Here is a 24,924-nt window from a genome sequence, read left to right on the forward strand (position 1 = left end):
GCCTGGTGCTCGCCCCAGGTTCGCCCCGGTGCATCCAGATGGGATCCTGGGGTCAGGCAGGGATGAAACCTCCCTGGGCGCGGGGTAAGTGAAACCCCATTTAGCCCAGTTTTTCCCACAGTCCCGGCCTCAGGTCGGGCTGAGGCCAGGACCACTGGCATGTGGTCTGTTCGCCTCTTTCCCCGGCTACCGCACTTACGTGTGAGTAGCCGGGAAAAGTGGTGGACAGGCCACAGCACTCCTGCCCCCTTCCCCCTATTCCCCCCATGACCTCCCCTGGCCTCTGATCCCCCCTGTCCCCACATCCATGTCTCACCACCACCCCATCTCCACCTCCTGTGTTCTGCCGCTGCCGATGTCCCCTGCTGCTCTGTCCCGCTGCCGCCACCACTGTCCCCAGCCGGCATTTCCTGTTGTCACCATGTCCGGCCTGCAGGACATGGTGACAGCAGGCATCACAGGCTGGACATGGCGACAACAGGAAACGCTGGCTGGGGACAATGGCGGTGGCAGCAGGACAGAATGGCTTGGGACATCGGCTGTGGTGGTGGCAGAAGGACCCAGGAGGTGGGGACAAGGGGGGATCAGAGGCCAGGGGAGGTCATGGTGGGAAAACGGGGGATGGGGACAGGGGGACCCTATTTATTTATTTATTATTAAAAAAACACCTTACCTTTCCAGTGGTGCACTCCTGCACAAGCTGGCCCCTTTAATAATAATAAAAAATAAAAATGGCGGACGCGATGGGACTTCATCGCGTCTGATGTGTAGGTAGGCGTTATGGCCAGTGCTAATTGTAGTGCGGCCTTGCTGTGCCTGAAGCACCGATTTTCAGGTAGGTCTAGCAAGGCCCTAAGTTAATTCATTTGAATGTGTGTCATTACTTTCAATGGGTTTTTTCAGTTTTGTCTGCATTGCTTTTTTGTCTTCATTGGAACAAAGCGAACAGTGAAGCTAGATTATTTTCGTTATTGTTGTTCATTTTTCTTCATATCTCCTGCAATCTATGTGACAGGATTATCAATTTTTACACAATCTGATTTTCCGAAGTATCAAAAAATGTAAGTTTTGTGGTATTAAATTTTTCAGAATGTTTTTGATTTAGTTTTGAAATCTCTGGAAGTGTAATTGCTGTTGTGTTTCCTATATTATTATTTTTATTATTATTGTATTTATATCCCGCCTTTTATCCTCCAAGGAACCCAAGGCAGTTTACATAATCCTCCTCTTCTCCATTTTATCCTCACAACAACCTGTCGAGGTATTGATTCATTTTCCCGAGTGCGTGCTGACTGCGAATCACTGGAAGCACACTGGTTGCTAGCTTTTAAGTTTTACTTGAGGAATAAATCAAGTACTCACGTCTGCTTTATCAGTAAGAAACTTTACTGACAATGAATAATTTCCTTTACAAAATGATCATAGAATATTTACAGCTTCTTCACCAAACAAAATAATAACGGTAACAACCTGACAGCAACCTAACAATAAAACCTGACAACAAGATGTCTTTAAACATGGACATCTTAAATACATTTTCCCCTTGGCTCAATTAACCAGTTGTCTCTTTTACATGTCTTGCACATAGACCAAAAACTGCCATGCTCCGGTCTGGACCCCTGCTGGCATTCCAAAGACAATTCTGCCAAGCACACATTTAACTCCTTAAAGTCCTTTTCTTTCTTCTGTGGATAAAAATATCCCCAACACAACCACCCTGTGAGGTAGGTTGGGCTGAGAGTCTGTGACTGGCCCAAAGTTATGCAGTGGGTTTCCATGGCTGAGTGGGGACTAGAAGCCAGATCTCTCCACTCCCAGTCCAACCCGCTAGCCACTACACCGCACTGGCTGCAGAGATTATAGAGATTGTATTGTAGAGATTGAGGGGTGGGGTTCTCCACTCTGAAAAGCTGACCATTCTCTGAGTTTTTGGGAATTGAGAAGAAACTGTTTAAAAACCATCAAATACCCACAGAGTGGAGATGTGCATCATTGGAGCTCTGATCTGTTTTCAGATAATCATTTTATTACAGTTAATGAGAATTACCAGCAATGCTTGCAGATCTGACATTTTTAAAAATAAAGAGATGAAGCTTAACACTGTGATAGTTCTTAAGTAGGGCTTTAGCCATTCCAATTATGAAGCAGATTTGTTTATTCCTTGATTCTTAGGCATATTTTATCCCTCCAAGGATCGACTGGCCAGCTTACCTCACAAGGTTCATGTGGACAGCCCCCCACCCCCACCCCATGGTGTAATATCATCCAGAACTCCAGCAATTAGTTGGCTAGGATGGGCAACGAGTCCTGAAGCTCCTCTCTCAGTTCTAAAATGATGAACTTCCCACCTTCCCACTGCTAGAATGCCCGAGTGCCAGGGGTCGCACGGCTTCCAACACTCACCTCTCCCAGATCCTGTTACTGCCCAGCCATAACAGGATTCACTGGTTTATCCACTTTCTTATTAGAAGAGTGCCTACCGATTGCACCCTTACCAAGATGAGAGCCCGTAGTTGCTACTTCAACTTGCCATTGTCTCCTTCCAAAGCCCCAATGCGTTTTTAAACTTGGAAAATCCGCAGAAACATAGTAAGTTGCCTTACACTGAGTCCAGTCATTGGTACAATTAGCCCAGAATAGTTGACACTGGCTGGCAGCGGCTTTATAGGGGCTCAGGCAGGATACCCCCACTTTGCCCAACTGGAGAAGCCGTGTATTGAACCTGGGACCATCTGCATGTGAAGCCCATGTTCTGACAATGTACTATGTCCTGTTGTTAAGAATCCCAGGGGCCTCACTGCTGATTAGATGGATTGATGAGGGGACTGGTTTTCAGGATGGTGTCGTGCCCTATCCTTGGCCTTTATGCTGCCCACTCCTGACTTGGGAGGCATTTCAAATATCATTCAAGCACAATCCTAGGACAACTAGAAGGAACCCAACCCCACCCTCAGCCTCAATGCCACAACACTTAGAGGGAGGGGCCAAGACAGTGAACCAGGCCATCAATAGACCCATATAGCCTGAATTGCAGTGTATACTTAAGGGGGAAGCAGCCGCCAAACTGATGCAAGCAGGGTGCAGGGTCTAGACCATACTGCTGCCCCAGCAAGGTAGGCCCTGCTGCCCATTCACTTGACATGGGGACAACAGCCACCCCAGCCACCCTTTCTTTGGGCCCAATAGTAAGCCCAAACTCAGGGAAAAGGCAGCCTCAGCAAACTAAAAATAGGCCCACGAGGGCCGGTCCAAGCCATAAGCACAGGCAGTACACCTCTGGAGAGCAGGCACACAGGCCAAAGCTGAGTGGTAGCTGAAGAAGGGCGCACATGGGGCAGGTCCACTCCCTTGGGGGACTCTCTTTGGTTCCCTAGAATGAGCCAAGCATGAGGCCCTGGCTAAGTGGGACTCAGAAGTTCAGACAAGGCCCACAGTGTCAAGGATGCCCTGCGATGGGGCTGAACAGCTACTCTAGACATGTGTGCACTGGGCTGAGGTGCCACACTCAGTATACGGTATATGGTAAAAGAAAGGCAGCCAGGTGTTCGAGGCCATGGCCAGGAGGGTGCAAGACTATAGCAGTGGCCAGGTAGGAGCTTCGGGATGAGGTGCGGGGGGCAGATCAAACCTGTCCTACTCCACGTCCTCTCCTCCATGATCTCCACCCAAATATACTTAAGTGTGGATAGCAGCAGCCAAACTGCTCCATGTCCTCTCCTTGGTCTTCCTGTCTCTGAAGGGCAGCTTCAAGGTTGCATTGACGATGCCCGCACACCCTTCGCTTTCTGGATGCTGCTCCTCCAGCAGCCAGAAAGCAAAAGAGGGAAGAGTAGGGTGGCGGCCAACTCAAGGCTTGGAGCATGAAGCACTAATCTGCAGGGGCGTAAGAGACCTGGGAACCACCAGCAGCAAGGTTAATTCTAAAGTTACCTTCTGAGTGAGCATGTGGGTATGGGAGCTGCACCGGCTCCCAGGGAGTAAAAGGATAGACCTGGCTTAGCGGGCTGGAGTGGCCAATGGCTGCCTCAGTTCAGCCTGCTGCCACTAACCAAGGTCAAAGGAGAGGGGGACACCAAGCATCAGTGGTGGTGACCCCAAAGACCTGAACAACCACTCCAGCCTCATGCTTGCTGTGTTGGTGACACTGGTTATTGATTTACAGCCTTGCCACCTGGAGGGAGTGGAGCCTGAGTTGTGTCCAAATGAGCTGTCCTGAGATGAAGGTGGGGGGAGACACCAAACGAGTCCTCCTCGCATGTCCTCTGCCTCTTCTCTCGATCTCCAAAGGCAAGTTCCAGCAGCATGGTGTCACTAGGGGGGCAACGCCCTTCGCCTCCTCCCCTCTCGCTTCCAATGCTGCACCTCCAACCAACAGAAAATGAAAGAGGCGGGGGAGGATGGAGAGAGCGCCTTTATAGAATGGCTCCACACACGTTTGCATATCTTCCTGAAACACGTGCAAATGCCTCCCCGGCCTAAGTCATGCTGACAGGGCAGGAATAGGGCATCTCCAAGGACTGCTCCCATTGGCTTCATATAGATGATAAAATTGGGGAAAGAATAATGCTCCATGTAACCTGTCCGAGAAGCTGCTGGGGTCGGGGGGAAAGGCTTAGTCATCCAATCTTTTTGTCTGGAACTAACCTTGTAAGTAAGAGCCAAAACACCATAAATGGTGACACCAAATCACAAGGCATGAATAATTCCCCCCCACACACACACACTTATGGGAGGATTCTGTGTTCAATGGTAAAAATGCCACTGAGATAATATAGAAAGGTCTAAATCTTCTTGTCCCTCTCCCAGAGAAGTTCAACAGGTAATGCAAGCCAACTCCATCCCAGGATTGGGCTTGAACCCAGACTGGGACAGATCAAAGTAGCATAAGCTTGTTTTCTTCTGCAATTACTTCTGGAACCAGTAATTCTCAGAAAGAGATTATCTCCCCTATAATTATCCATTTTACCATGATGACTTCTACTTCTCCAACAAGCCCCAAGGGAAAGGTCACTAGAAACAGTATAGTCTAATATAGTATGCTATTAATACTCCTGTCATTCAGAGCTGGGACTTGGAACAGTTAAAGATCTGTCAGTCTGATTATTGATCCTTTCTGCGGCACACTCTGTGCCTGTCAGCCAAGTGCCTGACATTCAAATCGGGCTGCCCATTTCAGTGGAATTTGAAGGATAATGGACTGGGATAAAACAGGAAGAATTCCGTGCAAGTCAGTGGGATTCTTTCTCTCAGTCTCAGTGCTGCTAGCCCAGGTGGTGTGCTGCAGTCCCAGTGCTAAATGCAGTGTCAGTGACCCTCTTCCCATTCTTCACAAGCATTATCAGTCAGGAGACTTCATCATCGGTGGCATCATGTCTCAGATTTACATCATATTCTCCAATGTGATAGAATTCAGAAAATGTCCCTCTAAGGAACTTTTTGGAGACGTTGTGTAAGGAATCGTCTTGAGCCATATCTTCATTGGCTGCTGTCAAGCCTTAACAGGGATAGACTATACTGGGAGGGGAGGTTTTATTTTCAGTCTCCTTATGCAATTTGATTGGGGATGGGAGCAACAGAAGTACTCTGTCTCTGTCTGTGTCTCTCTTTGTGTGTGTGTGTGTGTGTGTGTGTGTGTGTGTGTGTGTGTAAACCAGTCTGTGCTGGGACACGATCTGAAGAGCAGACTGAAAGGCTCCCACAAACATAGCTGGATGAAAGCTGCTAATAGGCGGGAACTAATCTTAGCTTAATAGGTGCAGTCCCTATCTCAAACATTCCTCACTTAGTTCCTCTGACAGGATACCGTTATGTATACAGCAGTTTACATACCCAAAACAAAGAATAGATTTTTTTTTAAGTGGACATTTTAATGTACTTCCTTCTGCAGTTCTGTTAGAAATTGCAATGCCCATTGGTTTAGAGTAGGGCTGGTCTCCCCTTCGCTTCAGTTCTTAAGAGCAATATCGGATCGCCCTGATTTGTCTCCGCCAAGGGCGGAGATGCATCGAGTTGGGCGTGAAGTGAACCATCACGAAGTGAGTTGCCCCTTTGCGGAGCCATCTGCTCAGTTGCAAGGCTCCGCCCGGCATTTTGGAACTTTTTTGCATAGGATTGCATTGGGTGAAAGATTGCCTGTAAGTACCTCTTTGTTTTTAAAGCTACATCTCTGAAACTTGCTTAGAGAGGGATAATTTGTAGGGATGTGCTTCGCTCCGATTAGGAGCGTAGAAGCAGTAGCGGATTGGCCTGCTCCGCCTTACCCAGAGGCGGAGTAGGAGCGGACCGTGGACCCCTAGAAGCAAGGCGAAGAGAAGCGACCAGCGCTCCGGTCGCCATCTTGAAAACATTTCGCCATAGGATTGCATTGCGGCAAATAATCGCACATAACTAGGTTGTTTTTGAAGCTATCGTTCTGGAAATTCTTGTGCTCAGAGAGTCGTGGATGGGGGTCATTTTGAGACCACTCTCACCTCTCTGCGTTGTCCGGGTTGCGTGCTATATTTTTTTGAAAATCGGGTCAACCGCGCGGCTCAAACGGCGTTTCGGCTTTTCGCCCATAGGATTGCATTGCGGAAAAGAATCGGGGATAACTGGGGGGGGGGTTTAAGCTATCGTTCTGAAAATTCTTGTGCACAGAGAGTCGTGGATGGGGGTCATTTTGAGACTACTCTCAACTTTCTGCGTGCTGTGGTTCACGTGCAATATTTTGTTAAAAATCGGGGTTTGGGTTTTTTTTTATTTATTTTTTTATTTTTTTGGAAGCGATGACAGGCACATTCAACTCCCAATCCTGATGAGAATTGATCTCCTCAGAAAGCATCCTCCTCCAATCCCAGCGTTGGAGGGGGGACTAAGGCAGACCCACCCTGAGAACTTTCTGTTTTGTGTCTCTTTGTGGGTTGGCGTTCGTGTAGGGAACACTTACTTAGTTAGTGCTCCTGCTTTGGACTTTGGAGATAGATTAGGATAGGTTTAGTTTGGCGTGTGTTTGTGTTTGTTTGCTTCTTTCTGACTTATAGCTTAGTTTGCCCTGTGTTTTCCCCTTACTTTGATTTAATATAAACTTTATTTTTGAATTTTGGAGTGTGTGTTTGGGTTGGTTGGGTTGGTTGCCCCCCCCTTCCCTGTATTAAAGCCTGACTGTTCTGCTTTTGTGAAAGCTTTCTTTTGAAAGCATACACACACTTTTTGTCCCATTTCCCTACATTTATATTCTTAAACATATTTTATTATATTCTTTTACATAGTCTATTAGTATATATTCTCATACATATTATATTAGTAGTATTCATATTTTGTTCTTCTTATAGTAGTGGTTGGTTCTTTTCCCCCCTCCCCTCTCTTAAATCCTGATTGTGTTTCCTTCTATCTTCTATATACCAAAATATACCAAAAAAAATTTATTCTCTTTTTCTTCTCTGTGTAACTTGGACGGAGTGGGCTGCTTTTGTGCAGCCACAGATTGAGCATTTTGGGGAAAGCATACACACACCATTTCCCTATTCTTAAAAATATTGTTATTATATTCTTTTACATAGTCTTAGTAGTCTATTAGTATACATTCTCATACATATTATTAGTAGTATTCATATTTTGTTCTTCTTATAGTAGTGGTTGGTTCTTTCCCCCCCTCCCCTCTCTTAAATCCTGATTGTGTTTCCTTCTATCTTCTATATACCAAAATATACCAAAAAAAAATTATTCTCTTTTTCTTCTCTGTGTAACTTGGACGGAGTGGGCTGCTTTTGTGCAGCCACAGATTGAGCATTTTGGGGAAAGCATACACACACCATTTCCCTATTCTTAAAAATATTGTTATTATATTATTTTACATAGTCTTAGTAGTCTATTAGTATACATTCTCATACATATTATTAGTAGTATTCATATTTTGTTCTTCTTATAGTAGTGGTTGGTTCTTTTCCCCCCTCCCCTCTCTTAAATCCTGATTGTGTTTCCTTCTATCTTCTATATACCAAAATATACCAAAAAAAATTTATTCTCTTTTTCTTCTCTGTGTAACTTGGACGGAGTGGGCTGCTTTTGTCAAGTTCAACAGGCAGCCACAGATTGAGCATTTTGGGGAAAGCATACACACACCATTTCCCTATTCTTAAACATATTGTTATTATATTCTTTTACATAGTCTTAGTAGTCTATTAGTATATATTCTCATACATATTATTAGTAGTATTCATATTTTGTTCTTCTTATAGTAGTGGTTGTCCCATTTCTTGTCCCATTTCCCTACATTTATTAGTAATATTCTTAAACATATTATTATATTCTTTTAGATATTCTTAGTAGTATATATATATATATATATATATTAGTATATTCTCATACATATTAGTAGTACTATATTTTATTCTTCTTGTCCCATTTCCCTACATTTAAACATATTATATTCTTCTTATACATATTCTTAGTAGTACCTTATACATAGTATTAGTAGTATTAATATTTTATTAGTCATCATGAAAAGAGGAAGCAGGCGTGCTGAAAGCAGCAAGGCTCAGGCTGCCAGCAGTAAGCAGGCTGCCTCTCCTCCTGTGAAACTCAAACGGGCAACTCCTTGGCTGACTGCTCCAAAACAGAAGCAGGACAAGCAGCAGGCAGAGCCACTCTCTTCTGCAACTTGTGCCCGGCGTTCTCTTTTTGAGGGTGGGAATGGGAAAAGTGCCCATTTGCAAGAGGCACGTGGCAGCAGTGCCATTAGAGGAGGAGGAGTATCCCCAACTCCTTCATTCTCCTTTCAGCCCACGAGCCCGCTGATGGACCTAGACGAGGTCCTCAGCACAGTGGAGGGGGGGGAGGAGGAGGAGGCGGTGGGCCTCCAGGATGTGGGGGCTGAGGAGGAGCAGCAGCAGGCCGAGGCTCTCTCCCCAGTCTCATCCCACACCCCTGTTTCTGTGGCAACACCAGAGAGCTCAGGCGGGCAATTGGTGGTGTCACCACGGAAACAAAAGACAAGCATCGTGTGGGACCACTTTGAGTTGGGAGCGGATCCCCGCTTTGCTGTCTGTCGCCACTGCAAACTCAGCCTAAGCAGGGGTTCATCGACAGGGCATTATGGAACCAGCAGCATGAAGATGCATCTTAAGAGGCAGCACCAGTCAGTCTTGATGGGGAAAGAGGCGGGCAAGGCGACTGGTTCCAGGGGAAAGCCGAAGGCGGCGGCTGCTGCTGCTGCTGCTGCTGCTGGCACTTCCAGTCTCAGCTCTCCATCTCCCATCCCCACAAGGGTTAGGCAGGCAACCCTGCCGGAAATGGGGTGGGGGAAGTATGGAACCACAAGATGGCGTTTTCCAACGCCCTCCCAGATCACCACGTCAATCGGTGAGATGGTGGCGTTGGACGACCAGCCATTCAGCCTCGTCGACAACGCAGGCTTCAAGAGGCTGATGGCGCTTGTGGTGCCATACTATAAGCTGCTGTGTCGCACCACCCTGAGCAGGCGGGTGGTGCCTTCCCTGTACCGTTCCTGCAGGGAGTTAGTGCTGGGTCGTCTGTGCCAGGCAGAGGCACGGATGGTGCACTTCACCTCGGACATTTGGTCCAGCGAGGACGGAGTGCACGCTTACCTGTCCCTGACGGCACACTGGTGGGCAGCCGTGGGGCAGGAAGGATCCAGCACTACAGGGACTGGCAAGGAGGGCTACTGCTGGGCCCTCCTCCACACGCAAGTGATGGACCAGTCTCACACGGCAGCGGAGATTACGGAGGCCATGAACCGCATGGTGGATGGGTGGCTAGCTGGACAGAAGGTCACCCGCGGTTACATGGTCACGGACGGGGGAGCCAACATGGTGAAGGCGGTGCGTGACGGCGGATTCGAGGGCGTCCGCTGCATCGCGCACGTCTTGAACCTGGTGGTGAGGGATGGCCTTGGGATGGGCAGCAGCAAGCCCAACCTCGGTCCCCTGTCCGGGATCCGTAACCTCCTGGAGAGCTGCAGAAAGGTGGCAGGCCATTTCCACCACAGCGTCAAGGGCAGTCGCTTGCTGCGGGAGAAGCAGGAGGAGTTGAATCTCCCGCAGCACAGGCTAGTGCAGGATGTGGTGACACGCTGGAACTCCACCTACCTGATGCTGGAGCGGATGGTGGAGCAACAGCGTGCCATCCACGACTTGTTCAGGGTCAGGGACATGGGCGTCCACCACATGGGCAAGCAGCAGTGGGACGCCATGTCCCAGCTGGTGGCGGTCCTCAAGCCGTTCCTGAACGCCACCGAGACCCTGAGCAAAAGCTCTGCCCTCCTCAGCCAGGTGATCCCTGTATGCAGGCATCTCCAGAAACAGATGGGCGACTTTCTGGAGTACAGGGATCCCGTCACCGGCAGGCGCTTCGAGCCCGAGGTCCGCGAAGCGGTGACTAGGCTGAGGGACGGCGTGACGCGGAGGCTGGAGCCCATCCAAACTGACAGGGTCCACATGTTGGCAGCCATGTGCGACCCTCGTGTGAAGGATGGGCTTTGTGGGCCAAATAGCAGGCAGCACTGGGTGGAAACGCTGGTGGGCGAAGTGCGGGCGGCATGGGCCAAGAGGGTGGGGCAGAGTGAGGCAGAGGAGCAGGCCACCCCTCCCCGCAGCAGCACCAGCAGCACCAGCAGCAGCCTCACGTGCATCCCTCCCAGCAGCAGCACAGGCGAGGGGTATTGGGAAGAGGCTCTGCACACCGTGTTTGGGCAGAGACCCTCCCCAGCCACCAGCCAGGATGACGCTGCAACCACCGTGCAGCGTTACCTGTCAGAGCCCATCGAGGACTCCTCCATGGACCCCCTGGCCTACTGGTCATCCCGTTTTCAGATTTGGCCGGACCTGTCGCGGGTGGCCATGGATCGACTCAGCTGCCCACCCACCAGTGTTCCAAGCGAGAGGGTGTTCTCTATGGCGGGCGACATAGTGACCCCTCACCGCTCTCGCTTGGAGCCGGACTTGGTGGAGCAGCTGGTCTTTCTGAAGGGCAATCTCCCCCTGCTGGGATACCCCACCCTCAAGCCCTCGTGGGAGTGACAGGCAGGCTCCCTTTAATTCCACCCCTCCTTTGGTTGGCAGGCACACTACAGTTCAGGCAGGCTGGTTTTTTCTTTTTATTATTATTTTTATTATGTTTTTCTTATTCTTATTCTTATTCTTATTCTTATTCTTATTCTTATTCTTATTATTTAGTGGCTGTGTTACAGTTCACAACATCAACTCTGAATCATTACATTCGTCTCTGTAGGCACTAGGCAGAGTTTGTCACCGTGCGTGTGTGTGACTGACTGTGAGGGCAAAGCACCGCACTTGAGTTCATTTCATTTCTGTGGCGTCCGGTACAGCTTAGTCAACTCATCCGGATAGTTTTCCACCCAGTTCCAAAAGACTCCATGATTGACTGCACGTGTTTAGGTGAGGTGCAAGCAGGGGGCAAGGCAATGCCTGGCACCACCACCACTAGCCAGGCTGCCTCTCTCCAGCAGTCCACGGGTCGCCCTTTGGAGTGCCCTGGGAGTGGAAGACGTACTCCCTGATCCAGAAGTATGGTTTTTTGAGAAGCAAGCTGTCACTTGAACTCATGAGCCTCTGTGCAAAAGCTGTCCTTGTGTGTGTGGTTGTGAGTGTTACTGCAGCTGCCTGTCTCGCTGCGAAAATGAAACAGGCGAGTCCTCGCCTTTGAGAAGCAACCTTTCACTTGAACTCATGGAAGTCATTGACTTCAGCACAGCCACTACATAGAGGCTGTGGTCCTCCAGGATCTGAGTGACTCCATCAGTGTGCTGATTTTGAGAAGCAACCTTTCACTGAAACTCATTCACTTCCCCTATGTGCGGGAGGTACTCCAGCAGTCCACCGATCGCCCGTAGCACAGCCACTAGCAAAGCCACTACAGTGGATGCTCTCTTCTCTCTCTCTCCTCAGTCTCATCCTCTTCCTCTTCCCCTTCTGCTGTAACCCGTCTTTGAGAAGCAAGCTTTCACTTAAACTCATCATTCACTTCCCCAACTGAGGGAGGTAAAGTCCAGCAGTCCACGGGTCGCCCTTTGGAGTGCCCTGGGAGTGGAAGACGTACTCCCTGAACCAGAAGTATGGTTTTGAGAAGTAAGCTGTCACTTGAACTCATGAGCCTCTGTGCAAAAGCTGTCATTGTGTGTGTGGTTGTGAGTGTTACTGCAGCTGCCTGTCTCGCTGCGAAAATGAAACAGGCAAGTCCTCGCCTTTGAGAAGCAACCTTTCACTTAAACTCATGGAAGTCATTGACTTCAGCACAGCCACTACGTACAGGCTGTGGTCCTCTGGGTGACCCGATCAGTGTGCTGATTTTGAGAAGCAACCTTTCACTGAAACTCATTCACTTCCCCAATTGCGGCTGGTACTCCAACAGTCCACCGAACTCCCATAGCACAGCCACTTAGTGCATAGGGACAGTTTAAGTTTCCTCCTGAGAAGTGAGCACTCACTTCAACTCATGACAGCCATTGACTTCACCACAGCCACTTTGTGTGGGATGCTGTGGTCCTCCAGGATGTGGGTGAGGATTAGTAGCAGAAGTTGGTCCAGCTTCTCTCCCCGGTCTCGTCCCACCCCTCTTCCGCTGTAACCCTGTCTTTGAGAAGCAAGCTGTCACTTCAACTCATGGACTTCCCCTATGTGTGGGAGGTACTCCAGCAGTCCACCGATCGCCCATAGCACAGCCACTGACTGCATAGGGACAGTTTAAGTTTCCTCCTGAGAAGTGAGCTTTCACTTCGACTCATGACAGCCATTGACTTCACCACAGCCACTTCTTGGTGGATGCTTTGTTCCACCAGGATGTGGGTGAGGAGGATTAGTTGCAGCAGCTGGTCGAGCGTCTCTCTCCAGTCTCGCAATTAAAGTTATCTGAGAAGTGAGCTCTCACTTCAACTTCAAGTTCAGACCCTTGAGCACAGCCCCTACGGTGGAGGCACAGCTGGCCGTGCCTCTCTCCCCAACCATTGACTGCATAGGGACAGTTTAAGTTTCCTCCTGAGAAGTGAGCTTTCACTTCGACTCATGACAGCCATTGACTTCACCACAGCCACTTCTCGGTGGATGCTTTGTTCCACCAGGATGTGGGTGAGGAGGATTAGTTGCAGCAGCTGGTCGAGCGTCTCTCCCCAGTCTCGCAATTAAAGTTATCTGAGAAGTGAGCTTTCACTTCGACTCATGACAGCCATTGACTTCACCACAGCCACTTCTCGTTTTGTAGTGCGCCGAGTTGAGCACAGCCACTCCGGTGGATGCTCTGGTCCTCCAGGATGTGGGTGAGGAGGATTAGTTGCAGCAGCTGGTCGAGCGTCTCTCCCCAGTCTCGCAATTAAAGTTATCTGAGAAGTGAGCTCTCGCTTCGACTCCAAGTTCAGACACTTGAGCACAGCCCCTACGGTCGAGGCGCAGCTGGCCGTGCCTCTCTCCCCAACCACTGTCTGCATAGGGACAGTTTACGTTTCCTCCTGAGAAGTGAGCTTTCACTTTGACTCATGACAGCCGTTGACTTTACCAGCCACTTTGTGTGGGATGCTGTGGTCCTCCAGGATGTGGGGATTAGTAGCAGTCGCTGGTCGAGCTTCTCTCCCCAGTCTCATATGGAGCAATTTTGAGCTCTCACTTCAACTTCAAGTTCAGACACTTGAGCACAGCCCCTACGGTGGAGGCACAGCTGGCCGTGCCTCTCTCCCCAACCACTGACTGCATAGGGACAGTTTAAGTTTCCTCCTGAGAAGTGAGCACTCACTTCAACTCATGACAGCCATTGACTTCACCACAGCCACTACTGCGGATGCTGTGGTCCTCCAGGATGTGGGTGAGGATTAGTCGCAGAAGCTGGTCCAGCTCCTCTCCCTGGTCTCGTCCCACCCCTCTTCCGCTGTAACGCCCTCTTTGAGAAGCAAGCTGTCACTGAAACTCATGAAAGCCATAGACTTCCGAAGCAACCTTTCACTTCAACTCATTGACTTCCCCTTTGAGAAAAAGCTAAGCTCCAGTAATGCACCGTTTGTCCGTGGGACAGCTCTCTTACGAGAAGCTGCACTGCATATGCAGCAGTGCCATGGCTTTGAGAAGCCGAGACCCATCCCAGCCACTGGGAACCGGAGGAAAACTCCAGCAGTCCACGGGTCGCCCTTTAGTTAGCTCGGGGATCAAATGGAGTCCTTGATCTGTGTGCTGATTTTGAGAAGCAACCTTTCACTGAAACTCATTCACTTCCCCTATGTGTGGGAGGTACTCCAGCAGTCCACCGATCGCCCATAGCACAGCCACTGACTGCATAGGGACAGTTTAAGTTTCCTCCTGAGAAGTGAGCTTTCACTTCGACTCATGACAGCCATTGACTTCACCACAGCCACTTCTTGGTGGATGCTTTGTTCCACCAGGATGTGGGTGAGGAGGATTAGTTGCAGCAGCTGGTCGAGCGTCTCTCTCCAGTCTCGCAATTAAAGTTATCTGAGAAGTGAGCTCTCGCTTCGACTCCAAGTTCAGACACTTGAGCACAGCCCCTACGGTCGAGGCGCAGCTGGCCGTGCCTCTCTCCCCAACCACTGTCTGCATAGGGACAGTTTACGTTTCCTCCTGAGAAGTGAGCACTCACTTCGACTCATGACAGCCATTGACTTCACCACAGCCACTTTGTGTGGGATGCTGTGGTCCTCCAGGATGTGGGGATTAGTAGCAGTCACTGGTCGAGCTTCTCTCCCCGGTCTCGTCCCACCCCTCTTCCGCTGTAACCCTGTCTTTGAGAAGCAAGCTGTCACTTCAACTCATGGACTTCCCCTATGTGCGGGTGGTACTCCAGGCGTCCACCGATTGCCCATAGCACAGCCACTTAGTGTGTACGGACAGTTTAATTTTTCTGAGAAGTGAGCACTCACTTCAACTCATGACAGCCATTGACTTCACCACAGCCACTTTGTGTGGGATGCTGTGGTCCTCCAGGATGTGGGTGAGGATTAGTAGCAGAAGCTGGTCCAGCTTCTCTCCCCGGTCTCGTCCCACCCCTCTTCCGCTGTAACCCTGTCTTTGAGAAGCAAGCTGTCACTTCAACTCATGGACTTCCCCTCAGAGAAAAAGCTAAGCTCCAGCAGTCCACCGATCTCCCGTAGCACAGCCACTACGTTTCCTGAGAAGTGAGCTCTCACTTCAACTCGTCTTGTAGTGCGCCCGCCGAGTTGAGCACAGCCACTACAGTGGAGGCGCCTGCCCGCCTGCCTGGGAGCCGTCCTTGTGAGGTAGCTGGATCTGCTGGGACTGACTCCCCCACAGATCTATGGCTTACTTGTGCAAGGTACCAGCTTTTCTGGGCCCGCCAACCCATGCCTGCCTGCCTGTCTGCCCGCCTCCCCCGGGGTGCTGCTGTGGTGGGGCATCTGCCAGGACTGACTCCTCGCCTGCTCTGCCCGCCTGGTGCCTGGGAGATGGGCTTTGCGGTTCGTGCCCAGCACCCTCCGGCACGCTTGCTGCCAGTCGTCCTCCTCTGTGCCCCTCAAGGCGTAACTGCTGGCTTAGAAAGAAACAACCAGCCATCTTTGCCTCACTTGCTCCTTGCGCCCACTTACGGGTTGGTTTGCTATGCGTTAGTGCTCAAGCCATCCTTGCGGCACTACAATGCATGCTGCCTGCCTGCCTGCCTGCCTGCTTTCCCTCCCTTCTCCCCTTCCCGCCTTGCAGGGATGGTGGATGTGTCTTGCTTTGACTCAGGGGAGAAGTCCTTCCTGCGCTCACTTAGACTTTATCAAGTTCAATAATCCCTTTTTCAAATGTGCCAGAAGATTTAGGGTTATCTCGTGGCATGTTGGGATTGCCTTGGAACTGGCCCCATTGAGCTGTCTGCAATTGCAACTTTAAATCCCTGACATACTGGAGTGTCCGAATTTCAAAAGTTCCCCTAACATCAGGGGATGATGGGATTGCCTTGAAACTTGGTGTCCATGGGGACACATGGGTAAGCTGTCATGGGACCAAAGGATAGGTTTCTAACGTGCAAATTGACGTAGTTGTAGAATGGGACTTGATTTGGGGTGAGTTAAAAAGTTTAAGCCGCGCCAAAAATCAGGGGATGATGGGATTGCCTTGAGTCTGGGCATCCATGTGGACACATGGATAAGCTATCATGGTGCCGAGTTTGAGGTTTCTAACATGCAAATTGACGGAGCTATCTCAAGGGGTGTGAATGGGGTGCCCGATTTTCATAAATTCCCCAAAAATCAGGGGATGATGGGATTGCCTTGAAACTTGGCGTCCATGTGGACACGTGGATAAGCTATCATGGTGCCGACTTTGAGGTTTCAAACATGCAAATTGACGTAGTTGTAGAATGGGACAATTTGGGGTGAGTTAAGCCATGCCAAAAATCAGGGGATGATGGGATTTGCTTGCAACTTGGCGTGCATGTGGACACATGGATAAGCTATCATGGTGGTGAGTTTGAGGTTTCTAACATGCAAATTGACGGAGCTATCCCAAGGGGTGTGAATGGGGTGCCCGATTTTCAAAAATTCGCCAAAAATCAGGGGATGATGGGATTGCCTTGAAACTTGGCGTGCATGTGGACACGAGGATAAGCTATCATGGTGCTGAGTTTGAGGTTTCTAACGTGCAAATTAACGGAGCTATCTAAAGGGGTGTGAATTAGGGTTATGGGTGGTGCGTTAGAGGGTAGAGCCGCGCCAAAAATCAGGGGATGATGGGACTGCCTTGAGTCTGGGCGTCCATGTGGACACATGGATAAGCTGCCCTGGTGCCGAGTTTGAGGTTTCTAACATGCAAATTGACGGAGCTATCCCAAGGGGTGTGAATGGGGTGCCCAATTTTCAAAAATTCGCCAGAAATCAGGGGATGATGGGATTGCCTTGAAACTTGGCGTGTGTGTGTATACGCCCATGAGGTGTCATGGTGTCAAACATGAGGTTTCTAACTTCAACGGAAAAAAAGTTGTTTACTTTTTTAGCTTTCAATGCAACCCTATGGGGGGGAAAAACGGAGCTCCGGATCCGGATCCGGAGCTCCGAGCGGAGCGGAGCGGAAGTGGGCGGAGCGGGGGCGGAGCGGAGCGACCCGCTCCGGAAAATGGCGGATCTGCAAGTGAAGCGGAGCGGGGGGTCCGTGCACACCCCTAATAATTTGGGGCCATTTGTGTTGATTTTCAGAATTTTTTGTCATGCGGTTTGCTTGCCATTCATTTTTATAGAGTGGGTAAAACGAGAGGGGGAAACATTTTTTTAAAGCAATGAGAGGCAGATTCAACTCCCAATCGTGATGATAAGTGATCACCTGATGTGAAGCATCCTCCAGTCCCAATGTTGGAGGGGAGACTAAGCCAGAGACACCAAGGCTGTAGCTAGACCTAAGGTTTATCACAGGATTGTCCTGGGGTCAAACCTGTTCATCTAAGTGCCACAAAGGGCATCCAGTGCTCAGGCAGGCGCGAACCCAGGATGATCCTGGGATAAACCTTAGGTCTAGCTACGGCCCAAGAGAGTTTTCTTTTCTCCCTCTTTGTGGGGTTGAGTTCATGGAGAGAGGAGGGTAGTTCTGTAGCTGTGTTTTGGAGATAAAGCATTTAGATCAGATTGGGTTGTTTGTTTGGTTTTGATTTTCTGCTTAGCTTTCCTTTACTCTGTTTTGCCTTACTTTTGATTTCCATAAATTTATAATTCTTCATTTGGAGGGTTTATTTGTTCCCAACCCCCACCCCTCCCCCTGTCTTTTAAACTCTGTGTGCTGTGACTGTGTTTGCATTCATTTTCCTTCTTCTCTCTCTCTCTCTCTATATATATATACAAAAACAAAATACAAAAAATCTATCCTCGCTTTCTCTCTCTCTTTCTCTCTCTCACTCTGTGTGTGTGTGTGTTTGTTGTGAGTGTGTGTGATTGTGTGACTGTATTTGCTGTGCACTGCTTGTTAAGTGCAAAAAAGCATCCAAATAAATTTTGGGCAAAGCACAATACACACTTGTCCCATTTCCCCAAATTATTATTATTATTATTATTATTATTATTATTATTATTATTATTATTATTATTATTATTATTGTAATTCTTATTTAGATATATCTTTTTTTAAGATATGCTTGGATTTCCTTCAAAATGGGCAAGAATAAGGATCTATGTGGAAGCTCTGATGGTGCCCACTTAGTGGTCTGTATGTCAAAAAATTACAGAGATAACTGCATTTCTGGAAATGGGGCTGGGATTTTAAAAATATTCCTCAAAAATCAGGGCATGCTCGGATTTACTGGTGGCCATACTGGTGGTGGATTTATTAATGGTCATGGTGGCCATACTGATGTTTCTAACTTTAAAAGTGACGGAGATGTATGCACCTCTGTTAACTGGGGATAGGGTTGTTGGTTTAAACTTTCAAAATTCCCCCAAAACCAGGGCAGGCTCAGATTTCCTCCAAAATGGGAATGAATAAGGATCTCTGTGGAATCTGTGAGGGTGGCCAGTTAGAGGTCTGTATCTGGAATAGTGATGGAGATAACTGCATTTCTGAAAATGGGGGGATTTTAAAAATATTCTCCAAAAATCAGGGCATGCATGGATTTCTTTCAAAACGGACATGAATATGGATACATTTAGGTACTTTCATGGTACCCATTTTGTTGTTTCTAACCTTAAAACTAAAAAAGTTACAGGCGTTTGACATTTTCAATGCAAGTCTATGGGGGGAAAACACAGAGCTCCGATCCGGATCCGGAGCCCTGCAGTGGAGCAGAGCGGACCAGAGGCGGTTGACATGGGGCAGAGCGGACCTGATCCGGAAGTTGCAGATCAGGATCCAGAGCAGATCGGGGGGTCCATGCACAGCCCTAGTTTAGAGCAAATAAAATTTTATTTTATTTTATTTTATTTTTGAATGTATCTGCATTCCTAAATGTCTGCAATCCTGCAACCATAAATACATGTTGATGATTTTTTTTAAAAAAAATTGTTTAATGGATGCTTAGTAGGAAAAAAAATCTGCACTCACATCCACAAAAAATACACCTAATGTAGTATTTCAAATGCTATGGAATAATTTGGAAATGTAAACTTTTGGAAGCTTTCTTCTTCCAGCTATTGTCTTCCACCTAAACAGAGCGGAAATATAATAAATGACAAAAACGGAAGCAGGTTCTCGGTGATGCAACCTGAAACACTCAATGCAGGATGCTGTTACAGAACTGAATTGTAGGATATGACATGTTCTGAAGCAAATGCACATTGACACATGACGTAACTCTCATTACAGGTTCACAATTCAGATCTATCAGCACATCCTGGCCTTGGTATTTGCTGTTGAGGAAATCAATGAAAATCCCCAGATCTTACCCAACATCACCCTAGGCTTCAATATCTATAACAGCCTCTTCTTTCAACGATGGGCGTATCATGCCTCAATGAAACTTCTCTCTACAAGGAACAAATTCATTCCAAATTATAAATGTGATAGTCGGGATAATCCAGTAGCAGTGATTGGAGGAGCTAATTGTAAAGTTTCTTTACACATGGCCCCTGTTCTATTAACCTATAAGATGCCACAGGTAAGAGATGAATCAAGACGGAAGGAATGAAAGAAGTTGCTCACAATGATTTTACCTTTTAAATTTCATTGTGTTGTATGGAGATCAAAACCACAAGAGTTCAAAAATGAAGTGACTTTTTTCTGAGTCAGGCCATAAATGTATTTTTGAAAGATCCATAAGAAGACTTCAAAAGTTGCAGGTAGAACTTGAACCTATGCTATTTTGATTATGTTATTAAGATAAGATATTTTGTATTCAAATTGAATATTATGTAGTATGTTGTTGTTGTTGTTTTTTATGTGGATGTAATGTGTATGTTTAAGTATTGTAGAAAATAAAAAAATTATTAAAAAAAAACAATTGTTTTGTAAGATGTGCAGGTGACAGAGACTGCATTTGGGAAGTGTGGTGAATTTGGTCTCTTATTAATTTGAATACTTATGCTGCAAACTTACATACAGCTGGGTGGGAGGAAGTCCCACTGCATTCAATGGGGACTTGCTTTGAGCATCTAGCAAAACTGAAGGGTTGACCAACCATGAAGGATCCCACTCCGTGCTGGTCCTGCCTCCCTACATAGGATAGTCGCTAGCCTCCGAGGTCAGAGGGTTACAACAATGAGATAGGATTGCACACTTGGTTTATTATTTTAAAATGCAATGCAGAGAAGTTAGAATGCTATGATGTCTACCTTCTTCATTGTATAGGACAGCAATTTAAATGTGGTAAAAAAAAGAAGAAGAGGAAATTCATCACCTCACCCCCACAAGAAATAAAAGCTTTAGTAGCAAGTTATATTCTACATCCTGTTCACAAGGTTGAACTTCATTGGGAGAATGAGAATTTCACTTGCACTTTTGGGCTCCTTAGGATGTGGGCTGTAGCCTTCACTCACAATTTCCATGTGTTTCCCCCACTACCCATTTCATTGAAAAATGTATCACCTTAATTTTTTTGGGGAAAGTCATAGGGTTATTGTTTAAAGTCTATTATTTATACCATAAATTAATCTATTTGTGTAAAAGCTTCAAGAGCTGTAAACATAGGCATACCTTCATTTTGGGAGGTATCTTCTCCCCTAAGCACTTCTTGAATTATTTTCTTTAGCTCATCTATGGCTCTTCTCCCATGATGAATACCAATATCCAAGATGATTTCTTCCACCGGATGTTACCAAACAACATTCATCAATATGAGGCAATTCTCAAGTTACTCCTGCATTTTGGGTGGACATGGACGGGGTTGATTTCTGAGATTGATGATGATGGAGACAGATTGATACAGGATATTGTTCCCATGTTTGCCAAGAAAGGTGTCTGCTTTGACTTCATAGGAAGATATCCATCACTTAAATTTGAGAAAGACATTTTTGACACTGTGGAGTTGGTATTTGAACTGATAGGGGTTGTTATTAGAAGTACTGTTAATGCCATTATTGTAAATGGTGAAATTCATACCATGATATTTCTGCGAATGTTGCTCCAGGATTTAGAAAGTGAAGGGGTGCCAAAGAAAATGGAAGGTAAAGTCTGTATTATGACAGCTCAGATGGATTTCACATCACTTCCCTTCCAAAGAAATTCAGGCATAGACTTCATTCACGGTTCCATATCATTTGCAATTCACTCAAAGGAGGTATTTGGATTTCAAAAATTTCTTCAGCTGAGGAACCCTAACACTGAAAGAGAAGATGGATTCATCAGAGTTTTCTGGGAAACAGCCTTTGAGTGTTCCTTCCCCAACTCTGAGGTGGATGCGATGGCTGGAAACATCTGTACTGGGGAGGAAAAGCTAGAGTCTCTTCCAACTTCTGTGTTTGAAATGACCATGACTGGCCACAGCTACAGTGTCTACAATGCTGTTTATGCCGTGGCTCATGCTTTGCATGCTGTACTTTCTCCCAAATGCAAACATCGAGCTTTGGCAAATGGAAAGAGATGTGATCTTCAGAAACAAATGTCATGGCGGGTAATGTTCTTAGCAAAGGAATGCAGCAGACACCACACATCTGAGAGCGAAATGAGAATCCAGAGTGTTTAAAATGATTTCCATGTACAAAGGCTGGGTTGGACATTAAAGGCATATTCTAGGTTTTTGAATTTATAGTTTGGCAGTACAGGAGTTGTGGGGAGGAATCTGCTCTGCCTATGAAGAGTTGATGAGTGGGAAATGAGCTTCCTTCAAAGCAGCCCATATGCATTTTCTCAATTGAGAACCACTAATGGAGTATCGATTTAGTAACCTCCCTGCTTGTTGTCTTGATTTTACCAAAAAGAGTACTTCAAAACTTTTAATATTGAGCTGTGGCGCCATCCACAAATCTTGATCCTGTGCATTTCTACTGTTTTTCTGAGTATTTTGTATGCGGCTGAAACGGACTAGTTTTAAGACATCAGTAATTTGCTCCCAGTATTCGCAGGACTATTTGATATACTTACTATATAAATTACACATTAATGTAAAGTAATTTGAGCAAAAAATCATTTATCCATTTTATTGTTTCTCAGTTACAAGGGAAAATAAATTTGTACTCTGGAGAATTCAGACTAGAATCTCTTTCAGAACCATCTTCCTCTGTGTGCTTGGAAACATTTCCAGAATATATTTTGTGCCCACTATTCCAAGCAGGAAAAATCACTGCTACGTTTATACTACTACATCTATAGATATCCAGTATGAAATGTGGCCATTCTCTTGTACATTTGGATTTTGTTTCACTCTTCTGGATTTCCATTCTTTCCTTCTTTTTCTTTTTTGCAATTTAGCTCCACCATTTTCTGAGAGCCACTTCGTTTAACAATAGTGCTGGGGAAATGGTTTCTTTTGATCAAAATGGGGAATTAATAGGTGGCTTTGATATTATCAACTGGGTCACATTCCCAAACCAATCTTTTCAAAGAGTCAGGATTGGAAAGATAGACGCCAGAGCTCCCCAAGAAGAAGTGTTCACCATATCTGAGGCAGCTATTGTATGGAACAGTGGGTATACCCAGGTGGGGCCTACTCACATTTCTGGGAGTCATTTACAGATTGGTCCACTGTTTAGACACTATCATAGCTCTGTCTTTGTATTCTGACAGCTCGGTCCTTCATAACCAAATGTCTGCCATGCCTCCATAGTTAACCAATCATTGCCAAGCAGTTCGGTAGTAAGGGTGGCTGAAAATGGCACTTGTGCCCGTGACCTTGTGTGAAATTTTGATGACAACCCAAGAAGCATGTGAGGATCTAGGGATAGGTGAACTCAACCATTCCCACCGAGTCCCTCACTTTTGGGTCATTTTCTTTAAATTATTTAAATTTTCAAATCTGTGCAAAACTACATTTGTGTAAATGTCCTGTAGAATCGGTTGGATTGGTGTTTCGGTGCAAGAATCATCACTGTGATTGGCAGCTTATGTAGTAATAAATGTTGAACTCGTGGGTTTTTACAACAGAGGGAGGGACAAGGAAGCAAGATTGCTAACTGAATGGTACCCAGTGAAATGGAAACTTACAGTTCATAAATCATTTCTGTCTTTTGTTTATGGATAGGTGCGTCCCCTTTCTCAGTGTAATGACAATTGCCAGCCAGGTTATAGCAAGACAATGATAGAAGGGAAGCCATTCTGCTGCTATGATTGCCTTCCATGTCCAGAGGGCAAGTTCTCAAAACATGTGGGTAAGCAATGCTGTGTGTATATTTGATCAAATCTAGTGATATGAGACCTGCCTCTATTTCATCTTTATGATATATAGTAACTAACTTTATTGTTCTCCGACAATCATCTAATAACCGAAATCCCTAAATGGAGCCCCTTTTATCTTTATTAATACAATTGGATTGTTTTAAAAAATATTTTAACCCACAATAGTGTGTACATATTATATTCGTGATTTTGGAGTGAAATGGGACAATGTGTTGAATCCAAGGTGGCTTGTTTACCTTTCTATTCGTGAGCACTCAGATTGTGCATTTGCTATAGAGAAATCCAAAACTAAAGTTGGTTGCTTCAGAATGATTGGTTTCTTTTGAGACTGCTCGTCACCCACTATCTGAAGACCCAAAGCAGCATAAAGACCATGTTTTGTCTTTTGAGCACAGCCCTACTTAGCATTATTTTGGCATCTTTCCCATAATTTAGCAATCCTGCGTATTTTACATGGTTGCTTCCTAGAAGACTTTACAAGGGCTCTATCCTATAATTCTACCTTATAATTCACAGAAAATAATCTATATTTGTATCCAAGGAGAAAAGGCTCACGCACTGTTGGGATATATTTTATCATGCCAAAATAAATAAATAAATAAATCACGGTGTGTTACATTTCCTTTGGAATCAGTCATAGTATAACTTACTAGAAATTTAGTGCCTTTAAAAGCAGGGAAGCTTTTGTTTAGACTTCAAAGTAGCAATATACATAAGACTGCAAAGTTGAAACCCCTGTTTACACTTTCAGACACGGATGATTGTTCTCAATGTCCAGAAGATCATTATCCAAACTCTCAGCAGGATTTATGCCTTCCTAAAACCATAACCTTCCTGTCTTATGAAGAGCCTTTGGGGACCTCTTTGGCCAGTTTGGCTCTTTGCTTTGCTTTCATCACATCTGTGGAGTTGTATATCTTTATTAAGTACCAGGACACTCCCTTAGTGAAAGCCAACAACCGGAACCTCACCTATAGCCTCCTTGTCTCTCTCATGCTCTCCTTCCTTTGTGCTTTGCTATTTATTGGTGAGCCTAATGCGTTGACCTGTTGTCTTCGGCAAACTGCTTTTGGTGTCATCTTCACCTTGGCTGTTTCATGCATCTTGGCCAAGACAACCATTGTGGTTTTAGCTTTTATGGCCACTATGCCTGGGTCAATAATGAGGAAATGGGCAGGGAATAAGCTGTCATTCTCCATTGTTCTATTCTGCTCTCTCATTCAAGCCACACTTTGTACTGTGTGGTTGGCAACCTCTCCTCCATTCCCAAATCTTGATATGCACTCAATGAGTAAAGTGATTATACTAGAATGCAATGAAGGATCGGTCACCATGTTCTATTGTGTCTTGGGCTTCCTAGGCTTCCTGGCCATTGTCAGCTTCACTTTGGCTTTCCTAGCCAGGAAGTTGCCTGATAGTTTTAATGAAGCCAAGTTTATCACCTTCAGCATGTTGGTCTTCTGCAGTGTTTGGCTTTCCTTTGTTCCAACCTACCTGAGCACAAGAGGGAAATACATGGTGGCTGTGGAGATCTTCTCTATCTTGGCCTCCAGTGCTGGGTTATCGTTATGTATCTTTTTCCCCAAATGCTACATCATTGTGCTGAGGCCTGAGTTAAACAACAGAGAACAGCTACAAAGACGAAAGAAGTGAAAGATCTAAAATTCGTAGAGCAACAACGTCAACAATTCTTAATAAATAATTGTAAATAAATTAATTACTTGGA

At 46.4% G+C, this 24,924-nt stretch overlaps 1 protein-coding gene across 1 annotated transcript; it reads left to right on the plus strand.

Annotated features, from left to right (window-relative positions):
- Positions 1 to 3,553: 3,553 nt before the first annotated feature.
- On the plus strand, positions 3,554 to 24,851 carry LOC134405755 (vomeronasal type-2 receptor 26-like). The gene is made up of 6 exons (XM_063137008.1): positions 3,554 to 3,589; positions 5,334 to 5,449; positions 19,236 to 19,527; positions 20,617 to 21,144; positions 23,044 to 23,170; positions 23,950 to 24,851. Exons 1-6 carry the CDS (start codon positions 3,554 to 3,556, stop codon positions 24,849 to 24,851), a joined length of 2,001 nt encoding a protein of 666 aa, XP_062993078.1.
- Positions 24,852 to 24,924: the final 73 nt, after the last annotated feature.

This window comes from Elgaria multicarinata, chromosome 11, assembly GCF_023053635.1.
Source record: "Elgaria multicarinata webbii isolate HBS135686 ecotype San Diego chromosome 11, rElgMul1.1.pri, whole genome shotgun sequence".
NCBI classification, from domain to species: Eukaryota; Metazoa; Chordata; class Lepidosauria; order Squamata; family Anguidae; genus Elgaria; species Elgaria multicarinata.

What these genes read in the sequence shown, in the direction of transcription:
- LOC134405755 (XM_063137008.1), top strand. Translation starts at nt 3,554, where the DNA reads ATGGCCAGGAGGGTGCAAGACTATAGCAGTGGCCAG. An exon ending in AAGACTATAGCAGTGGCCAG is followed by an intron (nt 3,590 to 5,333) that starts GTAGGAGCTTCG and finishes ATTCTTCACAAG; the next exon opens with CATTATCAGTCAGGAGACTT. An exon ending in TAACCTATAAGATGCCACAG is followed by an intron (nt 19,528 to 20,616) that starts GTAAGAGATGAA and finishes TATTTTCTTTAG; the next exon opens with CTCATCTATGGCTCTTCTCC.